The sequence below is a fragment of the Atractosteus spatula genome, chromosome 3 (genome assembly GCF_055471065.1).
Source record: "Atractosteus spatula isolate fAtrSpa1 chromosome 3, fAtrSpa1.hap1, whole genome shotgun sequence".
NCBI lineage: Eukaryota > Metazoa > Chordata > Actinopteri > Semionotiformes > Lepisosteidae > Atractosteus > Atractosteus spatula.
The window spans coordinates 12,567,247-12,588,686 of record NC_142708.1 but is presented as its reverse complement, the minus strand read 5'-3'; the positions used below and the strand labels follow the sequence as shown (position 1 = coordinate 12,588,686).

Here is a 21,440-nt window from a genome sequence, read left to right as displayed (position 1 = left end):
AGTATGGCCTGGTTATGAAATACACTCAGACCTCTAGGTTGCACCTTACATAGAAGACTACTGTCTTATGGTAAAAAAGAGGACGCTTCTCATGTAAAACCTTTTATCTCCATAAAGATCAGAAAATAGGCTTATAAAATCAATTTATTTCAAAATAATGTCATAGTCCTTAATAAAGAATTTCTGAAAGACTGAATCTAATTTTGAACTGAGGCAAACAATTCAATCCTGAGAATTAACCTCAAGACAAGAAATGGCACAGCACAGATCAAATCAAGCTCTTAATTTAGGAAAAAAATGAACATGCTAGTTCTAGTCATTGTTGAGTGCTTGAAAATTGCCTTGTACTACTTGCTTTTCACCATTGCATTTCAGTGTCAGTCATGACTTGTGAAAGAATATAATTTGCAGTCTCCTTGCGATCTTTACTGTAAACGAATGGTAGGAGAAGGGAGAGCTCTGTCAATGCAGCACAAGCTGAAATTCAAGTCTCCAGCTCAATCTCAATGCTACCTGTAGATGCACATGTGCCTGCTTTTGATAAAGCCCAACACAATCTGACAGCAGAAAAATGAAACATTATGTTTTCTTAGACTCTCACAGAATCAATAGTTTTGAAACAAAAAAGCACATGTTCAAGGAGCTTAAGTCACTGTAGCCGCAAAGTTTATTGAATGGATTCTACATTGGATGCTACATACACAACCCACATTCAATCCACAGCACACACAAATATATTGTAGAGGAACAGCCAATACAAAGGTAATGAAAGGAGTTTTTCATTCTTATATCTTAAACACATGTCTGTGCATACTTTTGTTGTAAATAAAGGCAGAAGCTTGGATAATGTTTTTTGGCGATATACTGTATCCATAATAGTATATAGCAATATTTAGTACAGTATATTTAATATGAAGCAATCATAATTGAGTTTTGAGAAATACATTTATACATTGAAAAATAATTACAAATCCTTTTCCTATGTTTAAAGTTATCTAAGGAGAAAAGCATTTCCAGTGCATGCCAGTAGGTGTGTTTTTTAATTGAAACGTGTTTTACCCCTGGTAACAGAATAATTGCAGCTCCCTAAATAACTCATTTGTACTATTCATAGAGATCAGATTATGAGTGTTATTTTTCTAATTCTAACATATAACATCTTCAATTTTTTTGACAATTTCCAATTGTTTTCTGCTTGTACGTCTTTGATAGATTGGAACAATTAGGATAGTAAAATTAATTAAACTTGTAAGGAAGAATGGAAAAAAAGCATCAAACTTTCAAAAATATTGATGGATATCAGCAAAAAAAGGAATGTATTTAAGAACCCTGTGTAAATTGTGTTGTGTTAATGTATAGTACTTAATTACTACATAAAGACAAAATAATATTTGGTGTCATTTTGAAATTAATAGTAGTTTTTTTTCCTTTTCCAAATTTTAAAATCATGTGAGTTTCCCAAAATGAAAAGTCCTTACATTCTTACACCTGAAAGTTAACATACAGAGGAATCACAATATTTCATATTTTTATATTTGTTCAAATTACCTTGTGTGAATATGAAGTATAAAGTTAAGCAGGGCTTTTCATTTACCAATACCTACTGATTTCTAGAGTGCAGAAGTAAGGTCACCTTGTTAACAGCTGGAATTGGTGAACTTACCAGACTAAATACATCATTTTTACAGCACTGGACCAAAAGGATTTTCCATTTAATTTTATTTTAACCTATTAACAATGCTGTGCAGCTGTGGTGCTCTGAGAGGTGTTCTCAGGGAAGAATCTCCAGGTTTCCATGATGTTCTTTAGAGTCAATTATAATCACATCTGTCATCAGAAAAGTATATGAAACAGTTTGCTGAAACCTGGCTAGATTAAGTTGATAGAAAGACACCACTATAACAATATTTTCCTCATTTATTATTTATTCCACAGCTGCTTTTATCGGCTTTTGACAGGCATTTTTTCAGGTAGGCAGTAGTTAATACTTCGCAGGATGTGCCTGCTCTTCAAATATGCTGCAGTTTAAAATGCAAATGTATCAATTAAATTAAATAATTCTCCTTTAAGCCATTTCAAATAAAGACTACCAACAACCAAACATGAATCCAAGGAAACTCTCTACTTACTGTAATTCTAAATATCCACAAAAATTTCTTTACATGGTTTTCCATACTTGAAAGTGGGATTCATGATAGGATTCAGGAGTTTTTTCAGGTTTTTCTATTACCATGGAAAGGAATGACATACACTAGGCATTTCCTATCCCGAAAAACACACAGAAAAAGATGAACTAATGGCACCTAAACAATTAGGCCTTTTCTTGACACCCATCATGCATTCGTAACTCACACTTTGTTAAATAAACAATAAATAAATATCATCCATCCATTTTCTAACCCTTTCATCAAGTTAAGGTTACAGGGGAGCTGGAGCCTATCCCAGCAAGCAATGGGCACAAGGCCAGGGTGCCAGTCTGTAACAAGGCAAGCACATAGACAAAAAAAGTAATATTATACTTAAAATTGCATTTATTTCTAAAAATTAAAACAAATCAAGTTTGTGTAATACAATAATCAGTATTATAATCAATGAATTTGACATACAGTAGACATAGTAAGATATGACTAAAACAGCATTATGTGTTTTTCTGCTTGTAAAGGAACACAAATTTAGCACTGCAAGATGAGTCAGGAAATCATGACAAATAATTTTAACGCAAAGGAACTGACTGTTTTGTTGTTTTATTTTGCATTTGTCAGTGTTGATGTAACGTTCAATCACAAGCTGATCATAAAAAGAATAACATTAAAATGCAGTTAAGCTGTGAAGAATCACATTAGCATGAATTTCACAAAACAAGAGCCCAAAGGCATTGAGATTGTTTCATAATGGCTTAAATTCTATATATACAATACAAATAAAATGCGTATTTAAACAAACAAAAAGGATCATTTTCAGGCAGCTAGAGGCTCTTCTCTGTCATATATTGATTTAAACAAAGGAATATAATTGAAACTTCCAGCCACATAAAAGTATTATTCTTGTGAAGCTTCAAACCTTTTTCATTAGTCACAACCCAGTTCTCTCACCTTACAGTGTGTAGTTTGATTGAGAACAATGTGAAGTCTTGGCATTGTGGAAAGTAATTTTCACAAGATATTGTTTTTTTAAAGTGCAGAACATAAAACTGGAGGAATATAACAATTCTGTTGGGACACAAATACATGGATACAATTGTTTACACTCAGAAAAAAGAGACACTGCATTCTCCTTCCTTCCCATTTCTCCTGACTTAGCTAGCTTCTGAATCACAAATTCATTTTCTGTGGTTCCAGGGATGTAGCAGAGCTCGTTTCAAACATGTCCAATGTCATTTGTAGGCAATATGTGTGCTCCAAATCAATATTCAATTATTAACAGCTCGCACTTCACATCAAATTTCAAATACATACACAATAACGTTTCAATCGAGGTTAGATGTACATTTTCATTACACCTTACAAGACAGTGAATATTAGATATGCCATATTAATATTAGTGCTCACTGTTTCTCCTGATTTTTCATTATTCTTAATTGAGACATGTCTAATACAGCAGAAACAGTAATAAACAAAGTAATAAATGACGAGCTTTAAAAAGAAGACTAAATATCTGCATCTATTCAATGGGTAATAAATGCTTTTACATAAAATTACTGTATTTTATTTTATTTTAGTGCAGGCATATTGTGAAACAATGATACTGTACATAGGTGGGCTTCCTATTTTGTTATGCAAGATGAGTTTTGTCATTTCAAAAACAATAATTAGCTACTTTAATAAATTAAAAATGTGTGCAAATTACAAATACTGAAGGCATTCTAAAATTGTATATATTTCCTATGATTTATACACATGTGCATTTTACGTGCAATATACAAATACCCAAAGACAGTTTCATAGGTAGCCAGTATGGATGGGTGCCTTTAGGACAATCTTTATTGGAAAATCAAATATGGTGAGATAAAGCCTACACTTTTATTATAATCTGTCATCTTCAATTCACAGAAATGCTCTTCAGTGTGACAGTATGTCTTGGTAAAATTATTAACACTAATGGTCAAAATCACAGGTTCTTAAACACCTCTATTGAAAGAGCAGTTCACAGCCCATCTTCCCTGGCGATGGCTGGTGGGGTACTGGGCTGTTTCTAAAGGGGACACTCGGCCAGCGTGTTTTAACAAACCTAGGTCTAAAATAGGATAACAGTTTTCGACAGTAGGAGAATTAAACACTGATTTTATTATATATTTCCAGAACCGCTGCAATCTGTTCAAATACTGTATTTCAGTCAGGACTGTTGACATAACCTTTAAAACGTGTTATAACATTTCCATCCTTAAACAGTGCTGCCACATACAGTATTTTAAATGTGAAGGACTGTTAACCGTAACCTTTGTTGTTCAGGGTCCAAAAGTGCTCAATTTTAATATCTCCAAAAGTTTGAAGCTCACTTGCATTTGACATTTATAATAGTTGAAAAAAACAGAAATAACAGAAATCACACAGAAGAAGTAGAGCAGCACTGGGGCTCAATGAAATGTTTCACATTTGATGTTTACCCAAGGACGGACCATAACAGTTATATCATCAAAGATATAAAAATATTCCAAACTTTGTGACAATAGTAGACAATAAGATAATTGAAAAAACAGAAAAAGAATATATGTTTTAGCATTATCACTAGTAATAACTACTCTGCTTAATTAATACTGTTACAGCCCTGCACTAGTCTCAGAGGCTCTTGTGTCGCTGTACACTGGGCCCCTAATGCCATGCAAACTGCCTGCTTCCAGTAATAAGTAGGCCTGATGGTATGTATACCTACAGTCCAGCTATGTAGTGGATAATCCTGCGACACATTAAAATTAAAGTCATTGTTTAATATTCCTAGCTTTCCCTGTTTAAGCCATTCCTTTCATATTTCCTCTGCTGGTTGCTGCACTTCCAGTCAAGGCCTTGTGAAGTACAGTAATAAGAAATGACAGAATGCAATAAATGTGTATACTGTGTTCCCTGGTTCATTTCCAAAAAAATGAATAAATAAAGTCCCCTAGACAGATGGAAGCATATTGGTTTGCAGAGGGCATTACTGAAACAGTGTCTCTTTTTTTTTAAATGGAAATTCTTTTTAAAGTTCATTATTCAAAAACATAAACAATGGGGCAGATCCAACCTCTTTACAAGTGTGTTTGTGTACAACAGACGCGCTTGAGCACTGGAGGATGGATAGTCATATTTTGACAACTTTGACTGAGGTGATTCATCCATTCATTGATCAAGGGCTCCTCTCCAAACATCCAAACGAAATATGGTTTTAATATTTTAAAGTTAACCTTTTAGCTTTAAAAAGTAAAAGCCATTAGCTGTAACACAGTGTTCTTTCAATTTTACTTCTACTTTATCTTTCTATTTCAAAGGCAGGAAGGATGTGGAAGATTTATACAACACAGAGTGTATTTTGTACAGAAATATCTGCTCTGCGTGGCTTGGCGCACAGTGGTTAGCATTGTTACCTTGCCATGCTAGGGTCCTGAGTTCAACTCTGGGCCTGGGGTGCTCTCTGCGTTGTGTTTGTACAGTATGTTCTTCCCATGTTTGCAAGGGTTTTCGCCAAGTTCTCCAGTTTCCTCCTGAAGTCCACAGACATACTGGTTAAACTGGACATTCTGGGAATACTGGCCCTGGTGTGAGTGTGTGTACAGTATGTGTGTTTGTGTCTGTGTGTGTCCTGCAATGGACTTGTGTCCCATCTAGAATGTATCCCACTGTGCACCCTCTGCTTGCTGGGATAAGCTCTGGCTCTCCCGCAACTCTGTTGGATAAAGAGGTTAGAAAATGGATGGGTATCTCCTCCTTTATAAATAGGTTTTTTTCTGAGAAGACAGGTCAAAGCACACACAGGAATACAGAGAACAACAGAGTTCTGGTACTACATTTATCACTCAGATTTCTTCACACTGTTCTCAAAGAAACATACATGACAAGATGTGTCACCATTGGATTGTCAACCAACAAAGCAGACCACAGCACCTTATACAAAACAAGAAATGTAAAAAAACAAATTTTAATACTACACAACGTAAACATCTCTATCAGGCACTCGAAACATATACAAGATTTTCTTTTCAAAGGATGTTTTAATTATTGAAACTTACTGTTTTAAGAACTAAGGAAGAAAGAAAAATGCAGTATGGAACATTCACTTGATGCACACACACTTCCGAATCTGGAATGCCAAGGTTAAGTCTTATGTCCTTCCCCACAGGTCAAACTCACGTGGTGTCAGAAGAGGAGTCAAAGGAGCCAGCTATGACAAAGTTAGTGCCACTAGAGGTGGTGGTCATGGACTGAGAGGCCTGCTGGCTGAGGTTGTTGCAGATCAGCACCAGCTGATTGCTCTGAGCCTCGGAGAGGGTGCTGCAGCTCTGGTAGACGCTAAAATTGGTCTTCCGACCAGGGATGTTTCCCTTCTCACACATGGTCTTCACCATCTTGGCCAGCTTATTCTTCCCCAGAGCCTGGCAGTTGTACCAGTGCAGAGCAGCCAGATTGACCACGGGCTTGATGGACAAATAAAATGGGGCGTCCTCATAGCGCATAGCTGGAGGCCTCCTCTGGGCATATTCCTTGTAGTCCTGAACAGGACAGGTCTGAGGCGCGTGGGGTGTGGCATAGATCCGACACTCGGTCCCGGCCCTCTTGGTCTTGGCATTGGCGTCCGATGACTCCTGGTAAGTCCACTCCAGACACTCCAGGCCTGTCTCAGTAGAGCGCAGCCTTATGTCACCCCACCTCAGTGTGGAGCCGTGGAAACCTGTGCAGTGGCCAAAAGCCTTAGTGTTGTTCAGCCACACAAGGTTCAGAAGCCCCTCTGGGTTGAAGCGACTGAGGAGGCCCCTTTTCCTCAGGATCAGCTCGTCAGCAAAGGTGAGTTTCATAGATTTGTGAGGCTTGTTGCCCTTCCCCTTGAACTTGAGCTCTAGCTGCTTCTGCTTAAGGGCCTCTTGGGAGCGTCTGAATTCTTTATCCCTGGTGATGCTATACCCGTACCGATGTTCTTTTAGGTATCTCTCCAGGCCACACTGATAGTTGGCCAGGCTGTTAGGTTCATACTCTGAGCCATCTTTTTGTCTGGCATCCACAAAGAAGGAAGCCAAATAGGAATCCAGCTCATTACATGGAATCACGTATATCTCCCGGGTTTCAGAGGGGTACTTGGAAATCAGGAACTCTCTGAAGTTTCTAAGTGCGGTCTGAGTGCTCCGGATGGTCTTCTCATTCTGTTCCCTGTTAGCCTCAGCTTGCTTTTCGTCGAGCTCTATTTAATAAAAAGAAAGAATTGAAACAAAAAAAAAAGAAGAAAAAATGTCAGCCCTCAGGTGGTATAATTTCTGGTAAAAAAAATGGTTGAAGCTGGTGGATAAAGGGTACCACATACCCGTCTTTTGTTTGTAAAAGCTAGCTCCAGTTTCACAAATGATGTACCAAAAATCAAACCAAAAAAAATTAGGGCCAAAAATCAAAGTGAGATCCTCAAGCCCAGCTGTGTTAGGGCATAGAAGTCAGCAGGAAGAAAAATGGAAATGAAAACCACCACCGACGTTAAAGAAGAAACATCTGGAATCATATTTTAGACTTTGATTTTTGGCAGCACAATTTTTTTGCTGTTGCTGGTTATGCTGGTTACTCATTTGTGAAACCAGAGGTTCAGAGATTGCACTGGTTCCAAATAATCTTTCTAATGTGAACATTTATAAAAGGGCATATTTTATTCAATCACTCATTCTGGAATCCTAATTTAATTGTTGCATATGGCTTTATGCAACAATTAAATTGCAGATTACTCCATGCACAAAAGCAGGCATTGATGAGGCAACCATCTTTATTGTAAGAAAACAATTATTAAAGAGCAATGCCAATAACAGTCATGTATTGTAAAGCAAGTTCCTAATGAAAGAATCCTGTACTCTCAACCACCCCTGAGGGCCTACAGCTGTAGTGCAGTGGGTCTTCACATAAATGAGTCAGTAATAAAGGCCAACAGTTGCTTAGAATTAAAGCTTAACTGGTTTAAAATGTTTGAATTTATTAAATTCAAACAAATTTAAATAAATTAAATTGAATTTAAGGTGAATTTTTAACTGCCTTAAACATCTAAATTATGAGGTAAATGAATAAATGCTATCATGTTACTATTAAAATGTAGTGCAAATGGTAATATAAATATTGTACAAAAAAGGAAAAAAAAACATACCAGCTCTTTGTTGCACTGTCTGCATTTCGTGGAAAAACACAGGCAGATTCCAAGTGTCAGTGTGTGCATACACTAGATCATGTGTTTACACAGCAAAAGTCTCCATGACATAAAAATATAAATATAACAGACATACAACAAAAAAAATGAACTACACAGTCTGCTTACTTAGCAGTATGTGTATTTCAAATGCCATTTATACTTGGAAACAAAAATGACAACGGCCGATATTTTTTAGCCCAATTTACTATTTTTGGCATGTTTTGTTGTGATGTCCTGCCAATAAATGCCAGGGCAAGAGCAGTTACTCTTTTGAACAGAATTATTATGTAATACAGTATGTAACTGCTAAGTATTTGAGTTAATAATTAAATTCCTTGCCGCATAAAACAACAAAAGAAGTAATCAACAGGCCTTGCCACAGGTATTTCAAAATGAACTCCGACACTGTGGAGTCAACAAAATACAATTTGGGTGGGTTTTTTTTTCTGTGGCACCCGTTTTTAAGGTCATCAAAATGTACTATACAGTATATTGAAAAGATGTTTTACAAATTAATACTTACATGTCATACTGTGTATCTGTAAAAAGTCTCCATATTACAATGCACCTAATATAATGTAAGCCAGATATTTTTTAGTTTAATATTATATAACCATTTTTGTTTGTTGAACATCAATTTTCTTTTGATTTCTTTTTCTTTTTTCTGATTTTTCTTTTTTTCTACAAATAAAGTCAGGAATTCTTAACATGAGTAGATGATACTACAGTAAAGACTAGTCTTAAAGAGTTAAATGCTACAAAGTGAAAAAAAATACTTTGATACACCCACTGCATGTTCTTAAATCAAATTTACTACCTGTCTGTTTCTCAACTGAGCTGCAAGACACCCATAGAAAAGTAATTAAAAGAATAAATCACAGTGAAAAGTCTCCAGCAAAGCTATCAAACCTTAATTTATATGAAACAGAACACAAGGCAGAGAGGTATCACATTGAGATTTTGCTATTAAGTTGATGTATATTGTAGTGTATACTGTACAATTCAAAAACGAGAGCACTGTGCAGCATGATTCGGGGTACATCCCTACAAAATACTATGTTTTTCGCCAGTATACATCTGTATTCTAGTGCCAGAATAACGTGAAGCACAGAAAGCAATCACGGTCAATTTACCCTGCGCTATTCATGTGCTGTAAACCAGCACATCACATTAGTGCAAATTGTGCTGTTTCCCAGTCTGAAGGTCAGGCTCTGTGGAATTTATGAGCAAAATAACACAGAAACTCAAACAGCTAGCTACACCACACCAAGCAACCAATCGTGTGACTCCTTCATAAAGCTGCTGTATTCATCCCATATACATCTCTATCATAAACCATAACTGATGGCTTCCCAGCAGACTCCTTGGGTGTTCTCAAGTTTTGCTGATATTTATTTGCGCATTTGCTGTTTAAATGGAGACATTGTGTGTGCATGGCTAGGAATTCAAAAGTAAACCTTTATAATGCATGGAATTTATTGACCATAGGGGTGATAAAGCTGTATATCTGAGATACTACCCTGGTTTGTGAGAACTACTGCTATAGCAAAATGTATATCTCCCTCAGCTTTTGGAGACTTTTATGAAATGGTCATTTTGAGAATATTAGGTATTTTCCTATGTAATATAATAATATTATAATAATATATTTCCTACTAATATAAAGTGAATCTACAGGATTGTAACAATGCTCTGAAATGGTTATTTCTGTCTTTATGTTAGAATTGACCTTATTTACTTATTAATCTGTCAACTGATCCACCAGATCATTTGACTAGCTCCCTCAAAAGATCCTCAGCTCACGTAATGTGGTCCAGCAGCACAAGAATTAAGACAAGTCAGTGGCTTAAAGTGATCCAACATCTGAAACTTTAAATCTAACAATGACTGTATGTGTCCCTTTTGCAAAAGTGCCAGTCAGGGTTAAACTTGTGGCTCTTTCACATTCCTGATAAGACTCCCTTGATAAATATCAAGTTGTCAAATGACCTGACAAATGATTCCTATTCTACATTCTACAGAATGTCACTTGGAAAAACTGCCTTGACTAGACATATTTTCAAGTGCTGCTTCTGCTTTACTGAGAAAGGAACCTTATAAATCACCCAAGAGAAGTGTGGAATCAGCGGTTTTGCTCTGAACACTCAGGCATTGCCATATTTTACAATTCTAAAATCAGAAAGGTGTGAAGACTTCTACTGATAGATTGCTCAGCTTGTCATTTCAAACTGGTAGAGGGCAGAAAGCTGGGGATTTGAGATGTAAGAGATGGTAATATTGCATGGGTAGCTTTTATTTTTAACAAACCTGTTCTCCCTTCATTGCTTTAACAGACCATTTCTGGGGTCCACCTTTCTTAATAAATTATCTACATCCTGATTCAAAAATATACTGTTTTTTCCATCATCATTCAAGCAGGTTCAGTCACTGTAGGAAAAGAAAGGACCTACCACAGAATGCTTTAGTGTTACAGTGGTATTTGGACACACCCTCAAAGTACATTAAGACACAGAAAACAGAGCATGTTTCTTTGACCTAAAAATAGCCACATTCAACAGCCACATGCTATTGATAGATAACTAAATTATGCAAGTAGCTGTGCATGCCAACACCAGTCAAGCAGGAATTAACTTTTGAATAATATGTAGTTTTTAGCTGTGGTCAGTTTAAAAAACACAAATTAATCCACACAAGAATGTAATATCTAGTATAAGAGAGATTACAGAATTAACAGAATTGTGCACATCACAATATCAGAAAAAAACAAATGGAATGTAGTATTATACTGTTCATCCACATTTCTGGTACTATAATAGTGTAATAATTTTGTAGCAGTGTAATAAGACATAATATTAAAAATAGACAAATATTTCAAAATAGTGTAGAAGTGCATACTGTACTACAATCACATTAGGAAATTAATTTTGACTGGCTTTATCTTGGAAGTGATGTAGTGTTATTTCTACAACATTTTTGTAACAGTTAACATTTTGGTGACCAGCTGAAAACTTTGTAATGTAAAACATCTTGATGCAAACTCTGATGGAGCTCTCCCATTACAGTGACCACAGGCAAAATAAACACTACCTACAGTACATGTACAGTATGTAGCACTGTTTACGTCATGTTTTCCAAGCTAAAGAAAAACACAGTCCACACAAAACCTTAAAAAGGGACTTAATATACCTGCAATGGAATGTACTGAGTCTGCTTCATCTTCATTTTATCATGTATTACATTCAACAAAAATGACCCTCAAATCTCAGCAGGAAACAGGTTTTGATAATGGCACGTTTAAGCCTAGAGGATTAAGACAGCCAAAAACAGGGATTGAATACAGGGACTGGCACTCAATATAACTATAGTTTTATACAGGGTTAGTTTTATAACACCTGTATAACAGTATAAAACTGTAAAACTATAGTTTTATACTGTTGTTTGTGAAAGCTGTAATGCCAATACCAAAAACATCAAAGTTTTGTGAAGACTTTCATGCTGGCATTATTCATTGAGAACTTTGTGCATGTACAGTATGGTTAGCTGTCATGTCACCTTGAAAGCAAATCTCAGAAGTTAAGCAAGGTTGGGTCTGGTCAGAGTTTACATTTATGGGTGTGTCCTCGAGGTAAACTGTAAATCGTAACAAATTCTCAAGCATACTGACAGTTAAGAGAGGCTATCAATGAGATGAGACATTAACACACTTTATTGAGTATCAGCACAAACCCTGGTGTCAGCTCATGTCATGCAAATTCACTTTAGGAAAATTCTGTCTGCCTTAATTCCTCCTAAAATGGTTTAAAGCGTCACACCTCACCTTCCCTAGTTCTCTACTTCCTTCCTATGGTCTTAAAACACTATTGCGCTATCTTCGGGACCTTAGAGCACACTCAAGAGAAGTGATCACAGAGTGCGTTGATCAAGTACTTTACCTGATGCTTCAGCTTTGGCTTCAGCACTGGAGACATGAGATGTGCTTTGCTGCTGGCTGGAGCTGACCTCTGGCTCTGTGTTAATGGTAGCAGGAGAGGCAGCCATGTCGCTGGGGGGAACAGACATAGCGGCGGGTTTCACATGGTCTTCATTGGGAAGGGGCTGCTCATCCTGGCCTGGAAACTGCAGGGCAGACAAGGGAATGTTGATGTGCTGGCTGGCACCAGACGTACTGACAGGACCCTGGAGGGCGACGGGCTGGTGGGGTGGGTGCACGTTCATCACCAGCCTGCCGTGCCCAGCTGAAGGAGGGGCGCATAGCTGCTGCTGCTTAGCAACAGCTGCCCGGGAAGTGTTGTTGCTTGGGGGAGATCCCACTGGATTCCCATCCACAGGGATGGAGGAAGATGTCAGGACAGCAGGCTTTAGAGGCACAACAAGTGAAGGCAAAGTACCAGAAGGATGATCTTGGGATTTCTGCTTCGGGGACTGGGTGAGTGACAAAGCAGGGCCATCAATACCTCCTGTAAGTTCAGCATTGGCTACAATATAATAGTCCTCAGGCATCTCCTGCTTGATTTTCTTTACTGTCATGTCACCAACTCTGTTTTCTGAGCTCTGGCAAGAAGAAGACAGCTGGGTAGGCAGCAGGCCTGGATTGAGTCTCTTTCTAATGGCTGTTTGAAGCCTTTGTGAATGAGGTTCAAAGATGCTGTCTTCGTCCGTGACAGAGGATTCACACACGATATCAAACAGGGCACTGTCCCCTTCGTATTCCTCAACATTGTCGTCCGCTTCTGAAGGCTCGCTACAGTAGGAAAAGTCGCAGGAGTCCCGTGTCTGGACCGAGTCCGCCTTGCCTTTGCCTTGTCTCCCCAGGAACCTCTCCTCGGGGCTGTGCTGTGTATCAGAGGTGGTCCCCAGGAGGCCGGGGCTACCTGAGCCGAAGTTGCGGTTGTCTGGGCAACATGCACGCTCCTGGGATCCGGCCCGGCAGGTCGAAGTCAGCGGCCAGTGGTAAGCGTGACCAGCACTGCAGCCCCACATGGCCGTCAGGTTGCCATGGGAGCCCTCGGAGAGCAGGTGCTTTAGGCTGGGGATGAGGTTACAGATGGTGCCATGGCTATGGGCCCAGCTCACCAGTTTGGAGAGGTTCTCAGAAGATGTGTGCAAGCAGTCCTCCATGCTGTCTGGACTCACTTACCTGACAAAGAAAGAGGAAGAACAAAGGTTTATTACATCCCCACAAAACTCTCCAGCTGCAATATAATGTCTATGCTATAAAATAATACAAAGGTATTTAAAACCAAACACAAATAAACCATACTAGACATGGATACTATGTTTTCCGGTATTTGCCAAAATAATGGAAAATAATGGAATATGCAGTTTGAGTTAGGCCAAATACCTCATTCCAAAATAAGACAAATGCATTACACCTCTCCTATTTGTGAACAATTTCTGTGGCTGTCACAGCAGGTGTAAGAGCAGCTTCAGTGGCAGCTCATTACTAAGATGAGCTTTGCATTGACATCTTATTAAATTGGGTTTACAGTGTTGTACATCAAGATGTGGAATGCTCAGAAATTGCAAATGAGATCTGAATCTAGGTCAAGTATGGTGTTATCTGGATTCTTGTTAGTTGGTATGGTTAGGACTGGAAATTGTTTCATACATCATTTTCAGACTTGTTTTTGCTCCAAGGTGATCTGATCACGCCATAAATAATAATATTTTAATTTTACTATTTTTTTAATAAATTGCAATGTGTGCTTTTATTCTTAAGTATTTTTAGTGTAAAACTAAATGAAATGCAATGCACCATAAATAAACAAATGTTAACTTAAGGTGCCCACAAAGCCGATACGCACCACAAAACGACTAATCAAATTTCGAAAACAGGCTTTTCAAATGTTGAAGAAAAATAAAACAGGGTTAAACCATTGTTTCCAATCCAATGAGGTAAACAGCAATTGAACCTTTGAAAAAAAAAACAACAATCTACTAAAAATACAACAATAAATGTGAAGTACAATAATACAAAAAATGTTGATTTTTTTAAATAAAAGGATTCTACACCAACTGAAAATTCCGTGTATGCTTTAAGTGTAAAATTGCAGGTGACATCCTGTATTTCTGTACAGTATGTCTGTGGCACAGAATCCATTTTAGACAATGCCAATTCTCCACTCTAAATGATTAAAATAGTCAATGATACTACATGTATTGCAAAAACCATGAAAGTAGTCAATTTTTGTCAATTCAATAAACCACAAATATCAGAGTAAAGTACATGAAGTATGATATGCATCGGATATAAAGTACTGTAAATAAAGAGCAGGAAAACAATGAAATACAGGAAATTAATTTTATAAACAGAAGAAATACAAAGAAAGAATGACACATTTGAGTTCTTTTTTCTACAACTCCAGTGGAGTCTTGCAGCACAGACTTCCCTTAATGCACATAAGACAATGTGTACTGTACATGGTGTATTTTGGCATTCATTGGTGATTTGATGTACGTTTTCTTTCCATTTCTTCTTGACTTCAGAGCTTGCTGACCTCAGAATTATGACATCAGCCCTTCTTCGACTGGGAAACTGGGCTTCTGTCAGGCTGGTTGTAAAAGTGGACTTACATATTGTGCGACTGGCTTCTTCTATTTCTCTTCTCATTCTAGATGAATATCCCAGTGACAAGAGCTACTTCAGCTAGCCATGCATAATGACCTAATGCAGCAGTGTAGGATGAAGGTGTCGGTGAAATAAAAATTAAATCAGAAGACGAGAAGGATCATCTATAATTGTGCACATGTACAATGTACAGTATAGATATTGTCACGATCATCATCCCTCCTCTTAAGGGCGCACCCATCCAGGAGAGACCCAACAGCATAGGCTTCATCACGGCGTCCTGACCATCTGAGTCCGGGGCACAGAGCGCCTGGCCTCGTTATCCTGGTTTTTATTCCCTGTTCCTGTTCAGAATCCCATTCCGGATTTTAACTGTGCTTGTTTCGTCTTGGATGGATCCCCTGGTTTTGGATTCCCCGGACCGGCTTCTGTTACAGATATGGCCCAGAGTGCACTAAAACCAGGATGATGAGTGCATAGAATCAGCTTTGACATAAAACGCCATACAATATAAACTAAACAATTACCCAAGAAACTCTTATTTCGCGAGAATTAATGTGTTTGAGAACGTTGATTGGGATTTAGGCACTTCGCTTAACTTGTCTGACTTAGGTCCAACCCCCCTAGATGTAGGATAAGGGGGCTCAGACCCCCATACTGAATGAAGAGTTACCCAAGGGGTAATTGTAAAGGCAAAAAAGGCAAATGTAAGACTAAGAGAAAGAGAGGTTTATGGTATAACCAGTTTCAGTAAATGACATCTGGGATGACTGCAAGTTAGGGCAGCTTAAATGAAAGAGAACTTGGTTGCTCTCACACTCCCAAACTTTCATTCCAAACTCCATATAGAGCAGAAATCAAAAATAAAAAAAAATCGTATTATTTCTTAGCTTATTGTAGGGAAACCGCACAATGTATGCACAATGTTTGCAGGTCCATACAGTGTTTTTACAGAATATCCACACAGACCCTCATCAGACCTCATTGTCTTGTATCTTATGTCCTGTGTCTCATGAAGAAACACTGTAAAGCCTCTATACTATTAAGAAAATACTATTAGAGCAGGAGAAATTATCCATGATTAGGTCTTGCCATTTATTACATGGGCACAGAGCACTATGTTATACTGTATACTGGAAGAAATATGATGTTACTGAGATGTTTTATCTCTGTCATTTTAGCAGGCATTAAACACATACAGTAAATTGATGTTTATGAAAAAAATGGTATTAATTCCAGCAGTTGCTTCTGTTAATTGAATTATTATTCAAGACTGAGAAGAGTTCAAAATTGATAGCACAGCAACTTATAGAATTAAAAAAATATCTTTTGCTGTAAGCTTTTCACCAATTCCACAGAAATGTACCCAACCAGTGGGCAAACTGGCTAGCCAAGATCTCCCCAAGAGTTGCTGATACAGTACTTCAAAGTAGGCAACCCCCAAACGAAAAAAAAAACGAAACAATTATTTTTATCATGGGACTCATTTATTTGGTATTTTAAATATTTCACATTCCTCATAAATTTCAATGATTGCATTTTCAATGTAAATGACATTGCTACATAACATATAACAACAAAATAGACTAAATAAACTTGAATAGTCTGAATGAATGTTCGTTGATCTTTTCTTGTTGTGGAATCTTTATTTAGGAAATAATAATAAACCACATACTGTAACACCCTCTAAGCTATTTTTGCAGAAATAATGTTTAACCTGAGTGTGATAAAATGATCAGAAGATTCATCTGACTTACTGATTTGTTCAAATCACATATCAGAATCATGCAGTTGTGACTTATCATGTTTTAAAATGAATAACTTTGATTTATTATTGGCAACCAGAATATTTAAATTCAGAAAAGGGTATCCATATCTATTCAAGTCAGCTGGAGTGTAAAAACAAGTGTTCATGAACAAAACATTAATGACTTTCAAACAGAAATGTTCTACTTCTGGAAATACTACACCAATTTCTCTTTTCAACTGACTGAAAACAATTGCATTTCCTAAATACTTAATTGGATTCATATGTCTTCCCCAATCTGCCCTTCCTCCCACAAAAACAATATTATGAGCAGCAAGTAAAAACACTTGTTACACTATTGTTCATTCAAAAAACAACCTTATATCTCCCAAGGAGACTACAAATTAAGTACAAACTGCAGATAAACAGCTGCTTCTACGGAAAAATAATGAGACTTTAATCAGAGATACTGTGCTGTACTGGTACTATCAAGCATCCTAATATTACATATAATAAACAGAACCAGTACACCAAAAACTGCACATAAAGCCTTCTGAATTTAGATTATCCTGTACTCTCACTATTTAATTAAATTAACTGTTTATATATCTGTATCTTATTTATTTTTTATAGTTCTAAAGCAGCTCTAAAACAGCAACCCCCAGATAATTCCATTTATCATTTCATTTCTGTAAAAGCAAGGTCATTCGGTGTCAAAATGTTTTAGATTTTACTGTTTATTATGAAATGTTTGATATGATATGAGGTCCAAAAAAAACTGGAATACCCAGTAAAAGACAAAAAACGAAAAGTGGTGGTGCTCATAAAGGGAGAGGCTTTTATACAGTATCTGATTCTGAGGACAATGCAGAAAGTTTAAGCCAGTCCAATAACAATGTCCTTGTTTTTTAGACTAGGGGTTTGCAGCATGGATCCAATCCCACAGCAGAGATCCGGAAAACACGTGCATGTGCACTGTCAAAGCAAAGAACTAGTTCATCCATCCATTTTCTATTCGCTCTGTTCAACAAAGGGTCGCAGGGGAGTTGAAACTTATCCTGGCAGCCAACGGGCATAAAGTTGGGTACACCACAGAAAGAATTTGCACAAGAGCCAATTAACCTACCAGTACATCTTTGGACTGTGGGAGTAAACCAGAGCACTCAGAGGAAAGACTATATAAACACACAGAGAATATACAAACTCCAACCATATATAACCCAATGAATTGAACCTAGGGCCCCAGCACTATTTGGCAGCAGTGCTAACAACTGTGCCACTGAACTAGTTGTAATGAGACAAAGTGAAGATTCCCCAGATAAACAACAGATTCCCCAGAACATAAAGACCTCTGCTTTGGCCTCACCAGTATGGAACAGACACCTTTTGTAATCAAGAGGGATCTGATGCAACGCATTAACAGTTAAGTCAGCATGTTAAAATTACAAAAAAGATCACACTTCACATTACCAATATGCAATAAAGCAGATGTAAATAATGAATCTCAAAAAGTAAATGAAGCTTTCTCTTATCATTCCTATCAGAAACGTGATTGAAAATAAAGATATTCAAATATATTGTGGACTCATGAACATGTTTGTAGCTATGAGAAAATAAAATATGCCTTTTTATTATTGAAAATAAATAAATGAAATGAAAATAAATATCTAGAAAAAAAATATGTCAGACATCTAGCTGAATGTGCACTAAATTTACATGCTACACAGGCAAACAAGACCTGGTGTAATTTCAGAGAATATTAGTCTTTTCCAAGTTAATTACACAAACTATATTATTGGAACTATTTAATTATGCTTTTGCATGCATCTTTGTTATTAGAAATCAATGAGGCAAATTAAAATATATTACAGACAACAGTGGAACGCCAAGTAATTACTATTCAGGGATATGAACATGCCATGTTCATTAATTTATTAAGAAAATGTATTTTCTTAGTAAAGACATGCCAGCAAGAACTCACCTACATTCAATTATAACAGAAGCACCTTTGAATTGTCAGAGAGATCTTTAATCAAAAATACATCTTAGATCCTATGGAGCATCCTCAATGAAAACAAAAGGCAGTAGACATTACAGTAATACTGAAAAATCAAGCTGACTACTTGTATACGGTACGTTCAGCATTAGTTTGTTCTGTTGTTCATATGTTATTAACATTTTACAAATTACAACGTCATACTACTTTATTTCAATACATTAAAGTTTTGAACTGGTTATTTTTTTGTGTTAACTTCACTTGAGTAATTGCTAACATAAAAATGGTCCACAGTCTGTCAAATTTTTACAGGCTTACAGTCATTACAAAAAATAGTGCAGGAGTACAAATCCTTCAAATAATACAGCACAAGACTATTATTTACTGAACATGTGATATTTTGTTCATCACTTTTTAATGCATTTTTAACTACGCCCTATGATAAACATCACCAAATCCCAAACCATTAAATCTTTATGTATTTTTTTCTTCTTGTAAAAGAATCTGGTAAATAAAAAATATTTTAAGTGCAGGGAGTCAAAATCTAACAGAAGAAACAAGCATCTTTTCTGTTTCACTGAGCTGGATAAAATTAACACCACATTTTCCCAGTGCTATAACAGAAAAAGAACAGTGCAGAAATAGCATATCGTAAGATATGGGACATGGGTGCACAACGGTGCTTGCAAAGCTTAACTATGGGAAGACTGGAAATGGGTTTTCTGAAAATTACTCCAAAGCAGAATGACATATAAAGTGCTAAGACACTACTGATGAAGATGGAGCAAAGAATGGTAGGATGGCTCAAGGAACAGCCAAGATCAACTTGGCATTAAAGAGCATTATCTGTGAGTTAAACTTAGAGGAAGAGAAAAGAAGAGGCCTAAGGGCAGCAGTGATCAAGGTTGTGAACTTTAACTGAAAGGCTGTGGTTTCAAATCCCATTTGAGACACTGCTGTTGTAACCCTGAACAAGGTACATTACTTGAAATGCTCTATTAAAATACCCGTCTGTATACGGAACTTCTTTGGATAAGAACTGTTACATTTCTTGTATAGAAATGCACTGAAGAAGTCCCTCCAAATACATGGTCTACAACCATAGACCATGGTTTTTTGCTGTCTTATTTAAGCATCCACCCTGAAAAAGGTCTCAAAGAGAAGGTTAGTCAGTTCACACAGCCCATTTGGCAGTTAGTGTATTAGCTACAGTGTATTAGATCACATACATCATTTCTTGAAGGATGAAGAAGGATTTTGAATACTTCAAGAAAGTCCCCTTATAATCTATTTATAGTTTTTAAGTCAAAAGGTTTAGTTCTCTTACACAATATTATAAAGGAAGTCCAATGGCTTTAACAATTTTAACACAACACCTTTACATTTAAATGTTATGCTTTTTACTGTCTTAACATTCTGTTTGCCTTTTGTTGCTTTCTTACATCGTTAAGGTAAGTAAATGATGTGTCAATATAACACCCAGGACTTTTCTGTTAGTAGTCTATTGACGTTCTGCATTTCCTATTGTTTTTATACTTTTGTTTTTACTGCATGTCCATATTAAATGACGTCTCAAAAGCTTATCACTTTGTAAATTTAAAATGAATCATCTATTTGGAACTTTATCAAAAACCTGCTGCTTGTTCAAAGAACAGGTTTAGACCTACCTTTCTAAATCAATGCTGACTGTCCTCTAGGTTCCAGCTATTATGCTGGTGATCCATCCATCCATTTTCTAACTGCATTATCCCATACAGAGTCGTGGGTTGAGCCAGAGCCTAACCTGGCAAGCAGCGGGCGCAAGGCAGGGTACAACACGGATGGGACACCTGTCCATCGCAGAGCAGATTTTCCTAAGAACCAATTAGCCCACCAGCATGTCTTTGGACTGTGAGAGGACACTGGAGTACCCAGAGGAAACCCACACAAACTCCACACAGACCACACCCCAGGAATTAAACCTAGGGGTAAGAGCTGTGAGGCATGATTATGCCGAACATGTACTGTAGATGAACATCTAGCTTGATTCAAAAGATAATTTCCATAATCTTGTAACACACATCAGCCTTAGTGATCTCTAATTATTTGGGTCAGTTTTTTCACTCTTTATGGATGGGCACTACATCAGCAATTCTCCAATACATGGCTTTTCGTCTTTTCGATCAACTGCTGTATCAAGAGATGAGTTAGAGGCTTACAAATAACATCTCGTTTCTTTAAGTTCAATAAGTAGGATATGATCAGGCCCTGAAGATTCATGAATGTTGAGTGATTCTAGTGCTCCAAACAATTTTTGTCTCTTTTATGTTAATATTATTCAACAGAGAACTTTACTCTTTCACTGCCTGAGGGATGTTGTTGACTTTAGTCCTTGGTGAAAACCTGAGTGAAATACTCATTTACTACCACGGTCATTTCTCCTTCATTGTCCTGAGGTTTCCCATTATTTTGCTGCATCATTTTGCTGCTGTAATACAGAAAGAGCCTTGTGTTATTGGTTTAAGTCTCCACTGCAATATTCTTTTCTCTCTCTGTCTAATATTCTTTTTTACCCGATCAAGCATTTCATTACACTCTTTTTCTTTCACTGCATCCTGTTTTTCTAAAATAGTTTTATAAACCATTTTCCTGTATTGTTTTTCTGACTGATTAGTTAGACCACTTGGGATACTCATTCTCAGGATAAACCTGTTTTATTTAAAGCACAATCTCTACAGAATAAACATGATTCCAGCATTACTGCCATCCATTGTCCATTAATTCCATATCTACAGTATACTATTCATTTC

At 37.0% G+C, this 21,440-nt stretch overlaps 1 protein-coding gene across 1 annotated transcript; it reads right to left on the bottom strand.

Moving 5' to 3' along the window:
* Positions 1–2,519: 2,519 nt before the first annotated feature.
* On the bottom strand, positions 2,520–13,458 carry kiaa1958 (KIAA1958 ortholog). Its single transcript, XM_088910199.1, has 2 exons — positions 12,273–13,458; positions 2,520–7,362 (listed from the first exon to the last, which is right to left on the bottom strand). Exons 1-2 carry the CDS (start codon positions 13,456–13,458, stop codon positions 6,317–6,319), a joined length of 2,232 nt encoding a protein of 743 aa, XP_088766325.1. The 3' UTR covers positions 2,520–6,316.
* Between the last annotated feature and the right edge of the window lie 7,982 nt (positions 13,459–21,440).